At 30.9% G+C, this 18,513-nt stretch overlaps 1 protein-coding gene across 2 annotated transcripts; it reads left to right on the top strand.

Annotated features, from left to right (window-relative positions):
• Positions 1 to 4,029: 4,029 nt before the first annotated feature.
• On the top strand, positions 4,030 to 17,742 carry LOC105624771 (DNA excision repair protein haywire). Of its 2 annotated transcripts, none has more exons than XM_012206122.1 (15): positions 4,030 to 4,062; positions 4,894 to 5,106; positions 5,327 to 5,437; positions 5,710 to 5,859; positions 5,951 to 6,124; positions 6,226 to 6,417; positions 6,500 to 6,597; positions 6,694 to 6,800; positions 6,900 to 7,196; positions 7,270 to 7,538; positions 7,618 to 7,782; positions 7,903 to 8,089; positions 8,147 to 8,295; positions 8,773 to 8,889; positions 17,533 to 17,742. In XM_012206122.1, the coding sequence occupies exons 1-15, from the start codon at positions 4,030 to 4,032 to the stop codon at positions 17,659 to 17,661; spliced, it is 2,391 nt and encodes a 796-aa protein (XP_012061512.1). In that variant the 3' UTR covers positions 17,662 to 17,742. The 2 variants fall into 2 exon arrangements, with proteins under 2 accessions (XP_012061512.1, XP_012061513.1); XM_012206123.1 differs by having other exon boundaries at positions 4,030 to 4,063; positions 4,901 to 5,106.
• The last annotated feature ends 771 nt before the right edge of the window (positions 17,743 to 18,513 follow it).

Here is an 18,513-nt window from a genome sequence, read left to right as displayed (position 1 = left end):
GAGAGAGAGAGAGAGAGCGGAAAAATAAAGAGCAACTAAAAAAAAATTCAGATGGCTCTACTTACTTATTTCGCGCATGCGCACATTATTTTGGAAAATACATCAAAAATGCCGACAGAGAGTTGCGCTACTGTATATACTGTGCTAAGGACGCAAACGCTATCAATGTTGTTCGTGAAGCCAATAGCGCCAATAGAGCGTTAGAAAATTCCATGATCCTAGCGTAGCGTTGGTAGCATTTAACTAACCAGAAAGATTTACACCCGTATTCATAGTCCCTCCTTATTTTAAGAAGGAAGCCTCCATGAAAAATTCCTCCTTGTTTCATAAACTGATCTTAAATCTCTTCTTGAAGGAAGGAATATTTTAAAGATTTTAGAAATCTATTGAAGACAGCATGTCATAATACATAATATATGCAAACCTAATATCGTAAATTACGAATAATAAAGATTATAAAGTAATGATTAAATAATTGTTTTTAAATAATTGTTGACTAAATAAAATCGCTATTAAGCATTTTGCAACAATAATGGACAAAAATAAAATTAATAGCGAATTCGATTGGATGCGCTAAGTGCGCACTAATGCACATTAAAACCGCCGTACATACACAAAATACAAAATAATATAAATATATGTTTATAAATAAACATAAAAATCGATTAAGTCATGAAATACTCAATTTTATTGCACAATTAAGTAAAATATGTATTTCATAATTCGAAATATTTGCATTTTATTTTTATATTAAAATTAAATCAGTATATTAGATATGGGAAAAAGTTCGTGGCATTTTTCCTATTAGATGGCATTAAAAAATAATGTTTTAATATGCATTAGTGCTTCTAGTCGAATTCGCCATAATGCTTATTATACGAAAAAAGAGAAAATGCTTTTGGCACAGTTTATTTCCGAAAAAAAAGCTATCGAAAATAATTATCGATTCAACAGATCTAAATTAAAAGTTATCGAAAGTAAAAAAACTGTGATAAAATAAAGTTGGAGATTTGCTTGGTTATAAAAACTGCATCTCTTCAAGGAAACTCGTAACCTCCTTTGAGAAAAGGAAGCTAATAAAGCTTCTTATTTGATAAAGAAAAGTTTATGAAATGAGGAACAAGGAATCTTCAAGGAAGAATTATGAATACGAGTATATTAATATTTGTCAAGATTAAGTTAATGTAGGAGATTCTGTTTTCAATCACTGACCAAACTTTTCTCTGTAATAATTTTTAAATTTTTAGGATTTTGCAAAGTATTTATAATGTAAATTTTTAATTTTCTAATAGTGAATAATATAATGCAATCTCAATTGCAACCTGATGACTTGTCACTAGGCTGGAGTGAACAATGTAAAGATAAAAAAATTAATAATTACACTAAGTAAATTAATTGGATAAAAGGAAGAATCTTTAAGTATCCGTTATCGATTTGAGAAGAAGTATCTATATCTAATAAGGACCTTAAGAATCTGTGGAATACCCTGCCGCACTATATCGCAATAGTAACTTTTTTCCGTACATGGGAATTAAAAATCGCTAGAAACAAGATACTGACTTTCACATTTATAATAAAATCAAATACATAAGTCAAATTCTGTACAAATTTTGGAAAGTTAAAGATAATAGACAAGCAATAATTACGTTCACTCTAGCCTAGTGACAAACAATCAATTGCAGAGATTGAAATTGAGATGACATTCACTATGATAAAATTTGGAATTCACACGTTACGTACGTTTACTCTACGAAATTCCAAAGAGAAAAAAGTTTAATGCTCACTCAAGAACAGAATCCTCTCAAACACATTAATCTAATTTTGATGAATGTTAAACGCTAGCAACGCTATGCTAGAGTCGTTCACGGACATTTCACTGTAAACGCTAAAGCGAGGATCACAAATTCTTGCATAACGCACAATGCCGGTTCTTTTAGCAGGATCTGAAGAGTGTCTGGCATTCAGGTTATTTCTAAATAAGGTGCCAAATGTCAGAAATTTGAAGAAAAGGATTGAAATTTCTGATCTGCAAAAAAGTGTAGATGTTTATGCACAAATCATATATTTATTTTACAGCAAGTTGTCGACGAATATTATCCGCAGGAAATTTAAATAATCGAATATCTTTTTCTGATTTATTAATACAGTTTACTGCAACGCAACAAGACATTTTATAAATTTTTTGCCTTCATTAATATATAATATTTCAGTTTTTTTATATCCTTCTTTTCATCTCTTAATTTTATGATAAAATTTCGCGGAAATACATAAATACGAAGATACAAATATAAATACGATAAATATGAAGGTTTCCAACAGCTTAGAAATTATAATTTATAACAATCGTAACTTATAACAATCGATCATAATCTTCTCAGCTTAGCGGCGGAGTGGGAACAGAGTAGGGAAAGGAGTAAAAATGGCAGATATGCGAATACTCATTTGTTTTAGTGTCTTAGTTCTGTCAGATACTAATATTTTGTCAGTCTCTCTCTAATATTTCGATATTCCTGAGCATATTATGGAATTGCTTGGAATAGGTTGTACTAGAGAGGAACCTAAGAGAGGACATGACGGCTCAAAACCTATAACCGCGCACTATTGTCCTCTGGCAAAGAGGATGTAAACTACATAGCAACGTCCATTTTTCTAAGAATAAATCGTAGTACGTCATTCGTACAAAGCTTAATTTTTTTTTAATTTGTAAGAAAAAAGTAGAGCAAAGAGTTAATAAAATTAAAAAATTAAATCAAATTTTTTCAGAGACTATATCGTGTAAACTATTTGTATACGATAAAGTATTCTTGTAATAAAGTAGGCATTTGTGTGTGTGTGTGTGTGTGTGTGTGTGTGTGTGTGTGTGTGTGTGTGTGTGTGTGTGTGTGTGTGTGTGTGTGTGTGTGTGTGTGTGTGTGTGTGTGTGTGTGTGTGTGTGTGTGTGTGTGTGTGTTGTGTGTGTACGTATATTATTAAATTACAACTTCACATTTAATTACAATATTTTTTTATGCAATATATAATTTTTTTATACATAATTATTCAATTATAATTTTATATTTAATCAATTATTATTTTTAATTTACTTATCACTGTTTAATATTATCACCGACAAAATACTATTTTATTAAAGATCGACACCCTTACGACAGTTCGCGTTCTTGTGAATATTGAAATGATTAAGAGTTAAAAACTGATAATATTGTACTCATTTTATGATTTATTAATTTAATAGATGTATATTTATGCATTTAAAACTCAATAATATTCGATTTTTCTTTAAAATTGTGATTTCAATGTATCGTCAAAATTCGATTATCAATAGAGATGATAACTGCAGAGAAAATATTGTAATTTTTCTGCAATATGTAGGATGTTATAGCTTTACAAGTATGCACATTTATTTATGGAACATTTATATAATAAAAAATCATGAATTTAATAATGCATAAGCCAAATATTTATGTTAATAATAGCAAATTTATATCAATTGTCGATAATATCAGCATTCTTCATTACCTCCAGGCACTTTTTATACCGCCAAAAATTTGCCCAGAGTCTTTAATAGTATTTCGGTGATATTATTATTATTAATGTGAATATTATCTTTATATAATGAGTTCATTAACATTATAATATTATATAATTCTGATTTAAAAATATACTCGCTATAAATAATTTTCATGATACGACGAATATGTTTTTTTTTCATTCTGTAACTTTATTAAATCTCAAATTTATAAGCGCCTTTCCAACCCACAACATGGCGGCGAGTCATGTGACCCACTACATCAAAGGTGCTGACGCTCAGTGTTCATACTGTATGTGCTTATACTATGGTTTCGAGTCTATTTTTTTGTAACCGGCTGCTTGAGTTTAATCTCCTTCTTTTTGCTCCGTGCCGTGAGATTGATAAAATTTTGATTAGGAGTAAAAGGGATGATCCCAAAGGGGACATCTATATCAAAGAAGAATAAAAGAAGAAATTGTAATCTAGTGATTAACTGAATTTTAAATTTCGGTATCTGTATAATGGGTCCGCCAAAGCGCTTCAAAAAAGATAATAGTACATAACCTACATATGTATTTTGTTCAATTTTTTTATTTGATTACGTTTCTCAATTTTACATAATTTATTTTTGGTAATTATGCAGAAAACGACCTCACCGATTTTAATGAAATTCGGTTCATTTTAATGAAATTCAACGGATTTTTGCATGAAATGAACGAATGAAAAAAAAGTGTCGTTCTGTCCCACGAACCGAGATATTAAGCGTTAAAGTTCACTATTCAAGTTATGAAATCTGTTATAGTCGCGAAATCCAGCAATGTGAGTAAGCACTATACTCGTGTAGACAATGGAGTGTGCAGACAGTAAATATATAGATTCGGAACGGCGTAGCCGCTCCGAACAATAAGTAAATAATATATCTTACCTGCTTGGGACCTAATCATCTAGAAGTTGCAACTTAGACATTGTCTGCTTGAAATATTTTTAACTCATGAAGATAGTATAGTGGAAGAATAGTTTTTAGAGACAGTAAAAACCCATGTCGAATCCAGGATGTCTCGCATTACTATTTCCATTTGGTTACAAATGCTATGACAGATTTCCTAACCTAAAGTCGCCTTTAGTGCTTAATATCTCGGTTTGTGAGGCAGAGCGACACTTTTTTCTGCCAGATTCGTTCATTTCATGCAAAGACGCATCGAATGGACCTAATTTCATTAAAATCGGTGAGATTGACCGTTTTCTGCATAATTATCTTATTTTTATATTAATTTTTATATTCACGTAATTTTTTATTGTATTATGTACTAATATATTATATACATTTATACAAAAAGAAAAGTAATTATGTGCACTACGTTTTGTTTTTATTTACTGTTGCAATGAATAAAGGTAAATTGAAGAAACGCAAGGATGATTATGATGAATACAATGATGATGATTCGATAGACAGTAGTGAGACAGATGGTATACCAGATGCGGCAAAAAATGATGTAGAAAAACAAGATGAGTGTGCGATTGAGGATGAATTTGGTGCAAAAGATTATCGCTCACAAATGATTTTAAAATCAGATTGTTCATCTAGACCATTATGGGTGGTAAGTATCCATTTCTAAAATTTGGCGAAAGAATTAAATTTATTTTATAAAACTATTATAAAATGAATTAAAAAATTAAGAGACACGATAGTGTCTTAGATGTCAAGTGTACCTTTTGTATGTTATGTAATTACTAGGAATTAATTATGGAATTAATTAAGTTTTAAATAGACTAAATCAAAAGCATAGGTTTGAATTTAATATCTCTGTATTTTCTTAGGCGCCAAATGGACATATTTTTTTGGAATCCTTTTCTCCAGTGTATAAACATGCTCATGATTTTTTAATAGCTATATCAGAACCTGTATGTCGGCCTGAACATATTCACGAAGTAAGATTAAAAATTCGAAAACTAGAAAACTTTAAATTTCATTAAAGAGAGAACAAGTGATATACAGTTCTGAATAGAATAGTTGCAATACTTTCATTGGATTTTGGAATACAGCCTGCTTACTCGCTGAGAGCGATTGATCTTTTACTTACAGTTCTATAAGTAAGAATCAATTGTTCGGTAAACAAATTGCATTGCAAAACCCATTGAAAAAAATATTGCAACTATTCCATCCACAATTGTACAATACATAAGATATTTTTATTTTGTAGTATAAATTAACTGCATATTCGCTTTACGCTGCGGTTAGTGTAGGCCTACAAACACAAGATATAATTGAGTATTTAAAAAGATTGAGTAAGACTAGTATTCCTGATGGTATAATTGAATTTATCAAATTGTGTACATTGTCTTATGGAAAAGTGAGTATAAAAATAATTTTTGATAAATGTTTAATATTATTGAGAAAAAAATTAACTTAATAAAATAATATTACATATTTTACATACACAGGTTAAACTTGTTCTAAAACATAATAAATATTTCATTGAGTCACCATTTCCTGAAGTGTTACAACGGTTACTAAAGGATCCAGTAATTCAAGAGTGTCGATTAAGAAAGCTTGTGGAAGATACAGAAACCAATGATATTGTCACGAATATTCAAGCGAAAATAAAAATTCCACAGGTCTGTTGAAATATTCAATAATTTATTTAAATATTTGTCAATAATTTATCAAATAATTTTGATAGTAAGATACATGTTTATTCCTTTATGTCTGAATATAGTTTGGATCAAAAACACTTGTAAATGCATCTGTACCTAATAAGACGAATTCAGAGACTGAAACTGATCCAATATTAACAGAAATAGCTACCATTCCAGAAGATATAACTGCTTTTTATGATAAGATTGACAAGGAGGATGAAGATGAAGAAGAAGATCAAGAATTAAAAACAGTTAGTTTTGAAGTAAATCAGGTATATATTTGTTATGTTTATATAAAATATGATATAATATAATATGTGTTTATATCAACATTATCTATATTATGCTGAAAAGGAGAAAATTGAAGTTATACAAAAACGATGCATCGAATTGGAGCATCCTTTATTGGCAGAATATGATTTTCGCAATGATAGCATAAATCCTGATATAAAGTAAGTAAATCATTGAAATTAATGTATTTTGAAAAGTGGTTCTTATTCAAATAAGTAAATATAAATTTAAACGAACATCTAATATCTTATTATCAGTATTGATTTGAAGCCATCAGCTGTATTAAGACCTTATCAAGAAAAAAGTTTGAGGAAAATGTTTGGTAATGGACGAGCTAGATCTGGAGTAATAGTCTTACCTTGCGGTAAGTGCGCATGATAAAATTCAACTATTTCAAATATGATGTAAACAGAAGAACTATGGCAGTATATCTGTAAACGATTTTGGATCTTCTTAAACGCAGGCGCTGGTAAAAGTTTAGTCGGAGTGACAGCTTGTTGTACAGTACGTAAACGTGCCTTAGTGCTATGTAATTCTGGTGTATCTGTAGAACAATGGAAGCAACAATTTAAAATGTGGTCTACTGCCGATGATTCCATGATTTGTCGTTTCACCAGTGAAGTGAAAGATAAACCTATGGGTTGTGGAATATTAATAACTACATATTCTATGATCACACATACTCAGAAACGTTCATGGGAAGCTGAGCAAACGATGCGTTGGCTTCAAGAACAGGAATGGGGTATTATGGTCTTGGATGGTAAATTTTATTATTTTAATTATTTAGCAAAGTAATATTTATTTCATGTAATGTAACAAATATTTTTATTTAGAGGTACATACTATTCCTGCAAAAATGTTCCGTAGAGTATTAACAATTGTTCAGTCTCATTGCAAGTTAGGTTTAACGGCTACACTCTTACGAGAGGATGACAAAATTGCCGATCTAAATTTTTTAATTGGTCCTAAATTATACGAGGCTAACTGGTTGGAATTACAAAAAAGAGGATTTATTGCAAGAGTACAATGTGCAGAAGTTTGGTGTCCTATGACATCAGAATTTTACAAGGAGTATCTTGTTTGCAAGATGAGTCGAAAACTGGTTAAATTTTATTATATCTACATAATTTATAATTTTAAACTATATTGTGTCCTTGTATTATATTTCTTTATAATTTTAGTTATTATATGTGATGAATCCAAATAAATTTCGTTGTTGCCAATATTTAATTCAATATCATGAAAGACGTGGCGATAAAACAATCGTTTTCTCTGACAACGTATTCGCATTGAAACATTATGCTATTAAAATGAATAAGCCATATATTTATGGTCCTACTAGTCAGGTAAACGTTTAATTGATTCGATTAAATTAATCGTATATAATAATATACAACAATGATTTTAGAATATGCGAAATTATATTTCGTAACTATTTCTTTTTTATAATGATTGATGATTTTCAGAGTGAAAGGATACAAATCTTGCAAAATTTTAAATTTAACATGAAAGTGAATACAATATTTGTCAGTAAAGTAGCTGATACTTCTTTTGATTTACCAGAGGCTAACGTTTTGATTCAAATTTCATCGCATGGTGGATCTAGAAGGCAAGAAGCACAACGATTAGGGCGCATTCTTAGAGCTAAAAAAGGTATAATTTATTTATTTCGGAGACAAATTTGTGTTATTAAAATTTTCATTCATTTAGGTGCAATTGCGGAGGAATATAACGCATTTTTTTACACGCTCGTATCGCAAGATACGATGGAAATGAATTACTCCAGAAAACGTCAACGGTTTCTCGTGAATCAAGGTTATGCGTACAAAGTTATCACGAAACTTGCAGGCATGGATGAGGTAACGACATGATTGATGAAATGATTGTGCAATGTTTTTCTCTTTTTATTTTTACACAATACATTATTTAAGGGGTTAAATCGTATGTTTTACTGACTATTTTTCAAATAAGTATTTTTCTAATTTTCTGCCTTTACACACACATACACGCACGCACGCACGCAGATTAAAAAATTTTTTCCATAATTAAAGTGATAAACACATAAACGATAATATGATTCAATGCTGGAATTGCACATTTCGGTCGATTTTCAACTTTGTTTCTGCCTTCTACTTTATCAACTCACACGTCAATCAGCATTTAGGTTGCTCGCGAATTGATGAAATAAGGAAATTGATTTTATCATTATTTGTCTCCCTTCAGTAAAACGTTCATCTGAAACATTTTTGCTCAGTAATTCATCAGGATAGAAGTAAATATCATGTATATAAGTTTTTTGCAACCATAAAATACGATTATGATTGTAATTTTTTTAGGAGCCAGATTTGATGTATGGAAATCGAGATGAGCAAGGTCAATTATTGCAACAAGTGTTAACAGCCAGTGACACTGATGCGGATGAAGAAAGAATACCAGGCGAGGGATCAAAACCAGTGAGTACTATTCATATGAACTTAGCTGGAATGTTCTTTAAAGTCTTCTTTATCGTCTGCAATGAACAGTAGTAGTAAAGGCTGTAGACGTCAAGAGTAAGGGCATATCTACACAAACTTGCATAGCCACATAACGTACAGGGTGGGCCATTTAAAATTTGGAATTTAATTTGGCTCTAAAAAAAAACGAATGAATATTTTTCAAAGTTTATTGGAAAGATAGTATAACTATTAAACATGAAATACAATTTCATTCAAATGACTTCCACGGCTGGCTGCACAATACCCCATTCTATCAACCCAATTTTTTAGTACATTTTCCACTGTATGGGCGCGTATTTCATCGATGGCAACTTTGACTTCATGTTTTAATTCTTGAATCGTTTCTGGCTGGTTAGCGTAACACTCATCCTTGACGGTTCCCCATAAAAAATAGTTCAGTCAAATCGCAGCTGCGAGGCGGCCAATTGACATCAGCATTTCGGCTGATTATGCGATTTTTAAAGACAGTGCGCAAAAGATCGATTGTAACGTTGACTATGTGGCAAGGTGCGCCGTCCTGTTGAAACCAAATGTCGTCTGTGTCCTCCTCTTCAAATTTGGGAAACAAGAATTCGTTTAGCATGGCGCGGTAGCGCTCGCCATTGACGGCAGCTCCTTGCTAATTTTCGAAGAAAAATGGCCCAATGATGCCGCCGGACCAAAAACCACACCAAACAGTCATTCGTTGTGGATGCGTCGGCTTCTCCATGACGACATGCGGATTCTCTGACCCCCAAATACAACAATTCTGCTTGTTCACATAGCCACCGAGGTGAAAATGAGCTTCAGAAAAGATGATTTTTCGGTAAAAATGCTCTTCAACTAAGCGTTGTTCAGCCCATTGGGCGAATCGAAAACGCATCGGATGATCATGCGGCTTCAATTCTTGCACTAATTGAACTTTGTACGGCTTCACAACGAGGTCTTTATTCAAAATTCTTCTCAAAGAAGTGCGTGAAATGTTCAAGTTTTGAGAACGATGGCGAGTTGATGTTGATAGTTGTTCAAGCACACTCTGAGCACTGCTAACAGCAGCAATGTTTTCGGTTGACCTTACTGGACGAGCACGTGAACGAGTTGCTTTATCCAATAAGGATCCAGTTTACCGAATTCGCTTCATAAATTGATCCACAAACTGCGTTGAAAGCATTTCTTTTCTATCAAATTTTCCACGTAAATTTCTTACAGTTTAGGTTGAAGACTCACTTTGGAAGTAAGTTTTCAATATTTTCCAATTTTGTTCAAGAGTATAGCGACCCATTTCGTAAATGTCAAACAAAAAACTAAATTTCTGATACGTCATAAATGTTATTATGCCTTTCAAACTCAAAATAACCGGTAGTTGAAATTAAAAACGCTAGATGACCCACTATGCATAAAGAAAATTATCCAATCTCATTTCTCCTATAAAGACGTACGTAAAATGTGGTGATTGGATAATTTTCTTTATGCATACGTTTATGGCTATGCAAGTTTGTGTGAATATATTCTTAAACAATTTCTTTATAAAGTTATTTGTATTGGGTATGGGAAAAAGTTCGTGGCGATTTCTTAGTAAAATTAAAGTGTTTTTCTCAGAGTATTGAAATCAATTTATTTAAACCAAATATGCTCCATTATTTTCTATAATATTTTGGAGCAGAGCCATAATTCCATTGCGATGAACTTCTGTGGTTTCTGAGCGAAAAACTGCTTCAAGTGATTTTCACAGGCCTCTTTTGAAGCTAGCTTTACACTATTAAGAGAGTTCTGCAGAGACCTAAACAAATGATAGTCTGAGAGTGCTATGTCAGGACTATACGGTGAACTTCCCAGCCAAGCTCTCGCAATTTTTGCCGAGTCATCAAATATGTTTGTGGTCGAGCGTTGTCGTGATAGAAGATGACACCTCTCCTATTGATTAATTCTGGCCGCTTCCTCTCAATGCTTGTTGTAATCTCTGCAGTTGTTCACAGTAGAGTTCGGAATTAATTGTTTGATTGGACGATAACAGCTCATAGTGAACGATTCCCTTCCAGTCCCATCACACATCACCTTCTTCCTCGTCAATCCAGGTTTTACGATTGCGCTTTCTCTTCTTTCTTTATTCACGATCTTTTTCTAATTGGATTGTCGTGATCCATTTTTCATCACCAGTCATCATTCTCTTCAGAAATGGCTCAATTTCATTCCGTTTCAGTAGCGTATCACAAATGTTAATTCGGTCCATCATGTTCCTAACACTCAACTCGTGAGGAATCCAAACATCGAGCTTCTTTTTGTATCCAGTTTTGTGTAAATGATTTAAAACTGTTTTGTAGTCGATGCCTAGTTCCCTGGCAATCTCCACAGTGCTCACATGCTTATCACGCTCGACTTTTACCATGATTTCATCGGACTTTTCAGTGATTGGTTAACCGGAGCGAGGTTCATCTTTCACATCGAAATTTCCAGCACGAAAGCGAGCGAATTCCGTGCTGCTGATTTTGATAGAGTATCTTCACCGTAAATAGCGCAAATTTTTTCACAAGCCTGTGCAGCATTCTTGCCTTTATCGTAGTGATACTACAAAATGTAGCGAATTTTTTCCTTATTTATTTCCATTTTCAAAATAAAATAATTTTTGATTCATTTCACCGATTTCAATCTTTTTCGGCTCAAAACAAAGGTTAAAATGTCACTTTTTAAACGCACGTCTAGTGTTGCCGATGCGATTAATAGTTGCCGACTGCTAAGCATTTAATGCCATCTAGCGGGAAAAACGTCACGAACTTTTTCCCAATATTTTATGTGAAAGACTTTTGTGAAGTGTAATTAAAGAGATTTCTATGCGTACATTTCATTTTTATGCAGAATAAATATAAGGGGAACATGTCCTTGATCTTGACATATGTTAGTAATGTCAAGGTCATGACTTTGAACACCGACAAGATACTATTGTATTAAAGACCGTCAACACTGGGCAAATTTTCGGCGGTATAAAAAGGGCTCCAAGGGCCTGGAGGTAATTGGAGAACACTGAGAGACATTATCGACAATATACATTTGTAATTAACATAAATATTTGGCTCATTATTATATAAATTCATAATTTTTATTACATAAATGTACCATAAATAAATATGCATACTTGTAAAGTTATAATATCCTATATATATTGCAGAAAAATTATAATTTTTTTTCAACGGTTATCTCTGTTGATAATCGAATTTTGACGATACACTGAAATCACAATTTTAAAGAAAAATCGAGTATTATTGAATTTTAAATGCATAAATATATTAAACTAATAAAATCTATTAAACTAATAAATCATAAAATGAGTACAATATTATGAGTACAATATATCAGTTTTTAACTCTTAATCACTTCAATATTCACAAGAACGCGAACTGCCGTAAGGATGTCTTTAATAGTATTTTGTCGATGCTCTGAAGAACATTCAAAAAGTTTTAGCCTTCGAACATTTCGAATAATGCTAATGTCGGAAGTATTGTGATTTTCAAGTCTCATAAAAGTACTTTATAAAAGTCTCGTAAAGTACTTTATAAAAAAGAATTTTATTATAATGTTTTGAAAAATTATCAAAATCGGATATAATGAATAAATCTAAAGTCACACTAATATTACTGTGAAATGAGCCACTTAAAATTTTACAACTTTTATATGAAATTTATATGATATTTTTCTTGAAAGTGTTTTATATTCAAGCTAATCAAATGTATTAATTAAAATGAAAAATATCTGGTACGTACGTGCGAGTAATCTTTTGATGTATCTTTTATACATTACCTGAGATAAAAGCTGTATAAGCCAAAAATAAATGAATTTTTTAACTTTTTTTCGATTTTTTCATGAAATCCGGTGTAGCTGAGATTCTGTTTGTGCGTGCTTTATTAATTTATGTAAAAATTGTATGTGTAAATGTTACATATCATTAGAATTTAGGGGATGCTAAACCAATTATCGAACTTGATTGAGGTCGATAATACAAACTTTAAATTTCAAATTCGATATATAGTGACAGTGAACAATAAAATAGTGACATCTTTATGTTTGTTCGTGTCGCAACATGCTCTAAAATGCTCCTATCATAGCATTTACTCATACTAACGCGCTTGTTGAAGTGAGTAGAAGTTATAGCAGGAGCACATTGAAGCATGCTGAAACATGCGACGTGAACAAACCTCTTTTGATTCATTTCTTACATTATGAGTGTGATCAAGTTGCCATTATGAATGCTTTGCAGCATTTGATTAATCAATCGGAAGAAAGAATTTTACTAATTGACCAATCAAAAAATGCTTCGAAGCATTCATAACGGCAACTCGACTGCACCCTATATTATATATCGTTCTGTTTTACTCAAACGCGTATATCCTTATCTAACATATGTCAACACCGTCTATCGCAAGATACTGTATAATTACTGCTACGGAATTTCGGCTCTATTGACATTCCCAGTCTTTGTAAGGCTGCGGTCGATTTGGACGCTCAGGGTCTGAGAACAAGAATTGCACTTGTTTAGACTTAAATTGTGATGTAAGTAGCGCATAAGGTTTCACATATGACGTACAACTTATTATCGTGTTTCCAAGAGACGGCAATAAATCGTAATACGTTATACGCTAAAGCTTGCATTACTTACGTCTACAAGTAAGTCTTAAATCTCTAAATGTTACGACAATTTTTGTGCTCAGATCCTGAGCGTCCAAATCGATATAGGTAACCGCAGCCTTTACAAAGACAAAGACCGTCACACGCGTTAATTGCTTATAATCATCATTCTGTCTTTATCGTTCATTGGACATGAAATAAGAAGTATTGAAAAGCATTGACAGCGTCCAAATCAACCGCAACCAAAGCATCCGTATACACATATTTTCCACTCGGTGAAAAAACTTTTCTTCTAGAGTTTCAATCTTAGTTCTACAAACTCGATATCTTCGTTACAGTAATGTGACCTCAGCTGCACGCTTATTTTTAAGATATGGACTCTAAAACTCATATCAAGCAAATATATACCTGAGGTAACAGCTGTACAAGCCAAAAGTAAGTGAAATTTTTAACTTTTTTTCGATTTTCTCATGAAATCCAGTGTAGCTGAGATTCTGTTTGTGCGTGCTTTAATTTATGTAATAACACTTTTGCAATCCGTAAAACCAATTCAGAGAGATTTTTCACCGAGTAAAAATGTCGGTAATACAGACGGCTTTGGCATCCTTAAGTAAATAACGAAGATATTATATTGGATTTTACTTTTTAATTTGATAGAATTTAACTTGTAAAGACTATAGCATTTGGGTTTTAATTTTTAATTTAGTACAATAGTTTTTTTTCGAGAAATAATTTTTGACAAAGAATTAAAGCTGCCTGAGTTGAAATAAAAAGACCTTTAATAAGAATCTTGAAGAAGAATTAAAACTACTATTACTTAGGTTGAAATAAAAGGATACGTAACATATCACTTAGATTTTATTCGAAAAGCATGTATATTCTTAGCGCCTTTTTTTTCCTTTTAGTAAGGTAAGTTTGTGCTGATATCACGCATTTTATATTAGTGAAAGTCTTCCTATAAAGAGTTATACATATTAACAAATCATCATATAATTTCGTTTTCAATTTTAATTATAATACTTGTTATATTCATTATTTGTATATAAAACAAAATTAAGCTATAAACAAATGGAGATTAAGGAATAAATCGCATTATTATTTTTTAACTTAGTTAACAAATATGTGTATAATTTCGTTTCCGCTCGATGCCTTCTACCTTATCAATATTGATTTTTAAAATATGTTTTCTACAAAGATTGGCCTAGAGGGTCTTTTTTTTAACATGTGGTCTTGCTTTTATATATCGTTTGAGTACTTATACGTCTTTAATTATTGAATTTAAAGCGCCCGCGCGTCATCTACAGCGATATCCTCTCGAGTCTGACACATGATTATTGAATACAGAAGTATGTTGTATAGTCTTTTTTAGTCACTGATTTTAAATTTGAAGTAAAAAATGTGCAATTCAAAATAACGGATCCAATATGGAGAACAAAAATTTTTAAAAATCCATACATGAAAATCGATATCTGGTAGTTTTGTAAGTAGTCTCTTATTACTATTATAATCACAATTGTTGAATTGAAAGTAGCAGATCCAATGATGATAAATAATAAATGTATGTACACGGAACGGTGATTTTAGCATTACCCTTATTATAATAAGATGATATCTCCACGTGATACAGGATGGATAACGCTAAAATTACCATTCCGTGTACATTTATTTATTATTCATCGTCATTGGATCTACTATTTTCAACTTAATTATTACAATTATGTAATTATTACAATTACAGTATAAATAATCAGAGACTTACAAAACTGCACCAAATATCGATTTTCATGTATGGATTTTTTAAAATTCTTGTCCTTCATATTGGATCCGTCATTTTCAGTTGCACATTTTTTACTTCAGATTTGAAATCAGTGACTAAAAAAGACTACACAATACGTTCCTGTATTCGATGGCTATGTGTCAAACTTGAGAAAATATCGCATACTATAGATGACACATTGGCTGTTTTGGCGCTTTAAATTTAATAACTTCTGAACAAATGGTCGGAAATTAATTTTTCAAAAAAAAGATTTAAACTAAAAACATACAGCTATAAATATAAATTATCAGATATTTTTTATTTCGATTTTTTCTTTCGAATCATTTGGTTTTATATTTGTAAATTTGTCAATTTTTTTCGGTTTTTTATGACTTTTTCAAAGTTTTTTGTTTGCATAAAATATTTTTTTAAACATTTTTTTCAAAAAAATATTTTTAATATTGTTGGAACATTTCTGAGTTAAATGCCGTAAAACAGACTTCGATATCATTTTTTGTTTAGCCGAAAAAAATTCATAAAAAAGTTACTTACTGTGGAAAAAACTGTTTTTGCGATTATTTAAAAATGGTAATGAGAAAAAAATGGACGTAGTCGTTTTCAGCGCATCAAAATCCTACGGAAACATCTTTCAAAGCTCAAAATACAAGACCCCTCCCCCTCTAAATTTTGCCTGTGTAATTCAAAAAATTTTAATTTATTTTAATAATTGAAAATCGTGCCAGTTATTTCAAATTTCGTATAAACCATTAAATCTTGAATTTAATCATTATTTGTAATTCCATATCTGTGTTACGCTATCGTTCATTTTATTCTTGTATAAAGTTGTTCAGAATAAAATGATACACCTGAGTGATACTTGAATAAGAATCTGAATATAACTTTGGAAGGAAATATTATCTTGTTGAAAAAAACGCCTGGAATAATAATAATAGTGTAATACAGATCTGGAGTCAAGTTGCACATTTCAATTTTTTGCCTACCGTCAACTCTATTTCTTTTATTTCATAGCATATAGACTATGCACGGAGACGTAGAACGATCGAGTTTAGGAACGATATTAGCTGTAAATTTAAATATAGAAAATCAAAAATAAAAATCTAAAGTCTTTATAATTAAAAGTAACACTTTAAAATAGAATAAGTATGTTAACTAAATAAAAAAAAATCTTAATTTCAAAAAAATTTTAATTGAAAAAAATTATTTAAGCGCGTGAAAAAAAATATTTTAAACACTTAAAATTAGTGAACATACCTGTTCTATTTTGAAGTGTTACTTTTGATTTTCTAACATCTAAATAATATTAATAATAATAAAACTGTAAACAGTAAACATGGGGCAATAGATGTTTCAAAGTTCTTTTAGCTCTTTCAAAGTCCAGTACTTTGTATGATTTAAATGGGGAGCACTCTTGCATAACACATAAAACATAAGGCATAAGAAAATCAACAAATCAGAATTCTTTATTTAACGAAAAAAAGGAAATAAAGGTGATTGATTTATTTTTTTTCTCTATGCCTCATATGTTGTGCATTATGCAAGTCTGTGCTCTTACAATTAATATCATTCCTGAATCGTTCTATGTCTCCATGCATAGTCTTAAATGCTATGAAATGAAAGGAGTAGGGATGGTAAGGAAAATCGGTCGAAATGTGCAACTCGGCTGCAGGCTTGGCGCAACAGATACGGATTTCGAAATAATGAATGACTTCAAAGTTTAATAGTTTATATAAAATTTAAAATAGTGATGTGCATGATTTCCGATTATTAAATCGAATTAAAGTTACATAGATTATTTTTTAGTAATTTGGAATTACTCAAGGTGCTAATAACTAACAATTATATTATAATTTAATGATTTTAATGATAATTTAATATTACGATTATAATTATTAATTATTATGTAATATTAAATGTAAAAATCGTTTTATTAATAAAAACATGAAATTCATTATGTTTTAAACTTATTTTGTTTTTCAAACAATTTAGGGCTGACTGTGTAAAGAAAAATATTTATTCTTTTTATCAATTTTTATTCATTAATGATTAATAACTTTTAATGAATGAGCGATGGCTAAAACCTGGATGTTACACACAATTCCCTTTGTGACAAAATATGTCAAAGTATAATATGTCATGGAAGAGTGTCCCATAAAGTCAATAACTATTATAACTTCTTTTATAATATCTATGTATATCTCATTATCGAATAATAATGAATTTTTTCTCAGATTGTACGTAAAGCTGGCACGATGATGTCAATATCGGGAGCGGATGATACTGTTTATTACGAATATAAGAAAGCTCCTGGTTCATCGACGGCAAATAAGCATCCTCTTTTTAAAAAGTTTAGAACATAAGTAGTATGATTTTCCTAATATTGTCTCAACATCACAAATTGATAAATGTTAAATAAATGATTTTGTTACTATCTAGTTTAATTTATATAGTATTCTATGTATCATTTGATAAAAGAAAGATTCTTATCCATTTTTGTATGGATTTTGAGTTCCTTGTATAAGTATATGTATAGTAATAGTATATGTATAATAATTTAATTAAAATGAAAAATTATTGTTAGATGATCGAAGGTTGTATTCCGTTAGCTGTATCTAAAATTATCTTTTTAATTATGAGATTGATAGCAATATAATCATGGAGAAAGTATTACATGGTATGTACAAGTTTGCATAGTGGAAAGATTATATGCTTTCCATTTGATGATGCAAGCGTTGTTCTATCTTTGTTCTATTCTTGTTGACATTTAGAGAATGACAAAGATAGAACGACACTTGTGTGGGGAAGCACCCATGATGTGCTCAGTTTGCAAGTGTCTTTCTGTAATTCTCTGCCCTTTCTATCTATAGATCTTCATGGTATGTAAGGTCTACAGTTGTGAAACGCGAAAACATGGAGCCGTTTTTCATAGTCCGTTTTTATTTTAAAACTGTCTTAAATATAATGTCTTAAGATATTAGGGGGTATTCTAGTTTAGCGGACAAAAAAAATCGATTTTTTAATATATATTTTGCAAGTATTTGGTATAGAAAATATATCTATAAAAGGAATTAGCTCAATTCGCAAAATTAACAAAGTTACACATGATTCAGAGCAATCTTCGGCTCGTTTTCGCAAAAAAATTGCGAAGTTCGAAAGATATCAACTTTCCTATTTCAAAAGAATATGCTGATGAGAAGAACAAGAATGAAAAA

Source organism: Atta cephalotes (genome assembly GCF_000143395.1).
Source record: "Atta cephalotes unplaced genomic scaffold scaffold00088, whole genome shotgun sequence".
NCBI lineage: Eukaryota > Metazoa > Arthropoda > Insecta > Hymenoptera > Formicidae > Atta > Atta cephalotes.
The sequence above is the reverse complement of the archived record's forward strand: the minus strand, read 5'-3'. Positions and strand labels throughout refer to the sequence as shown.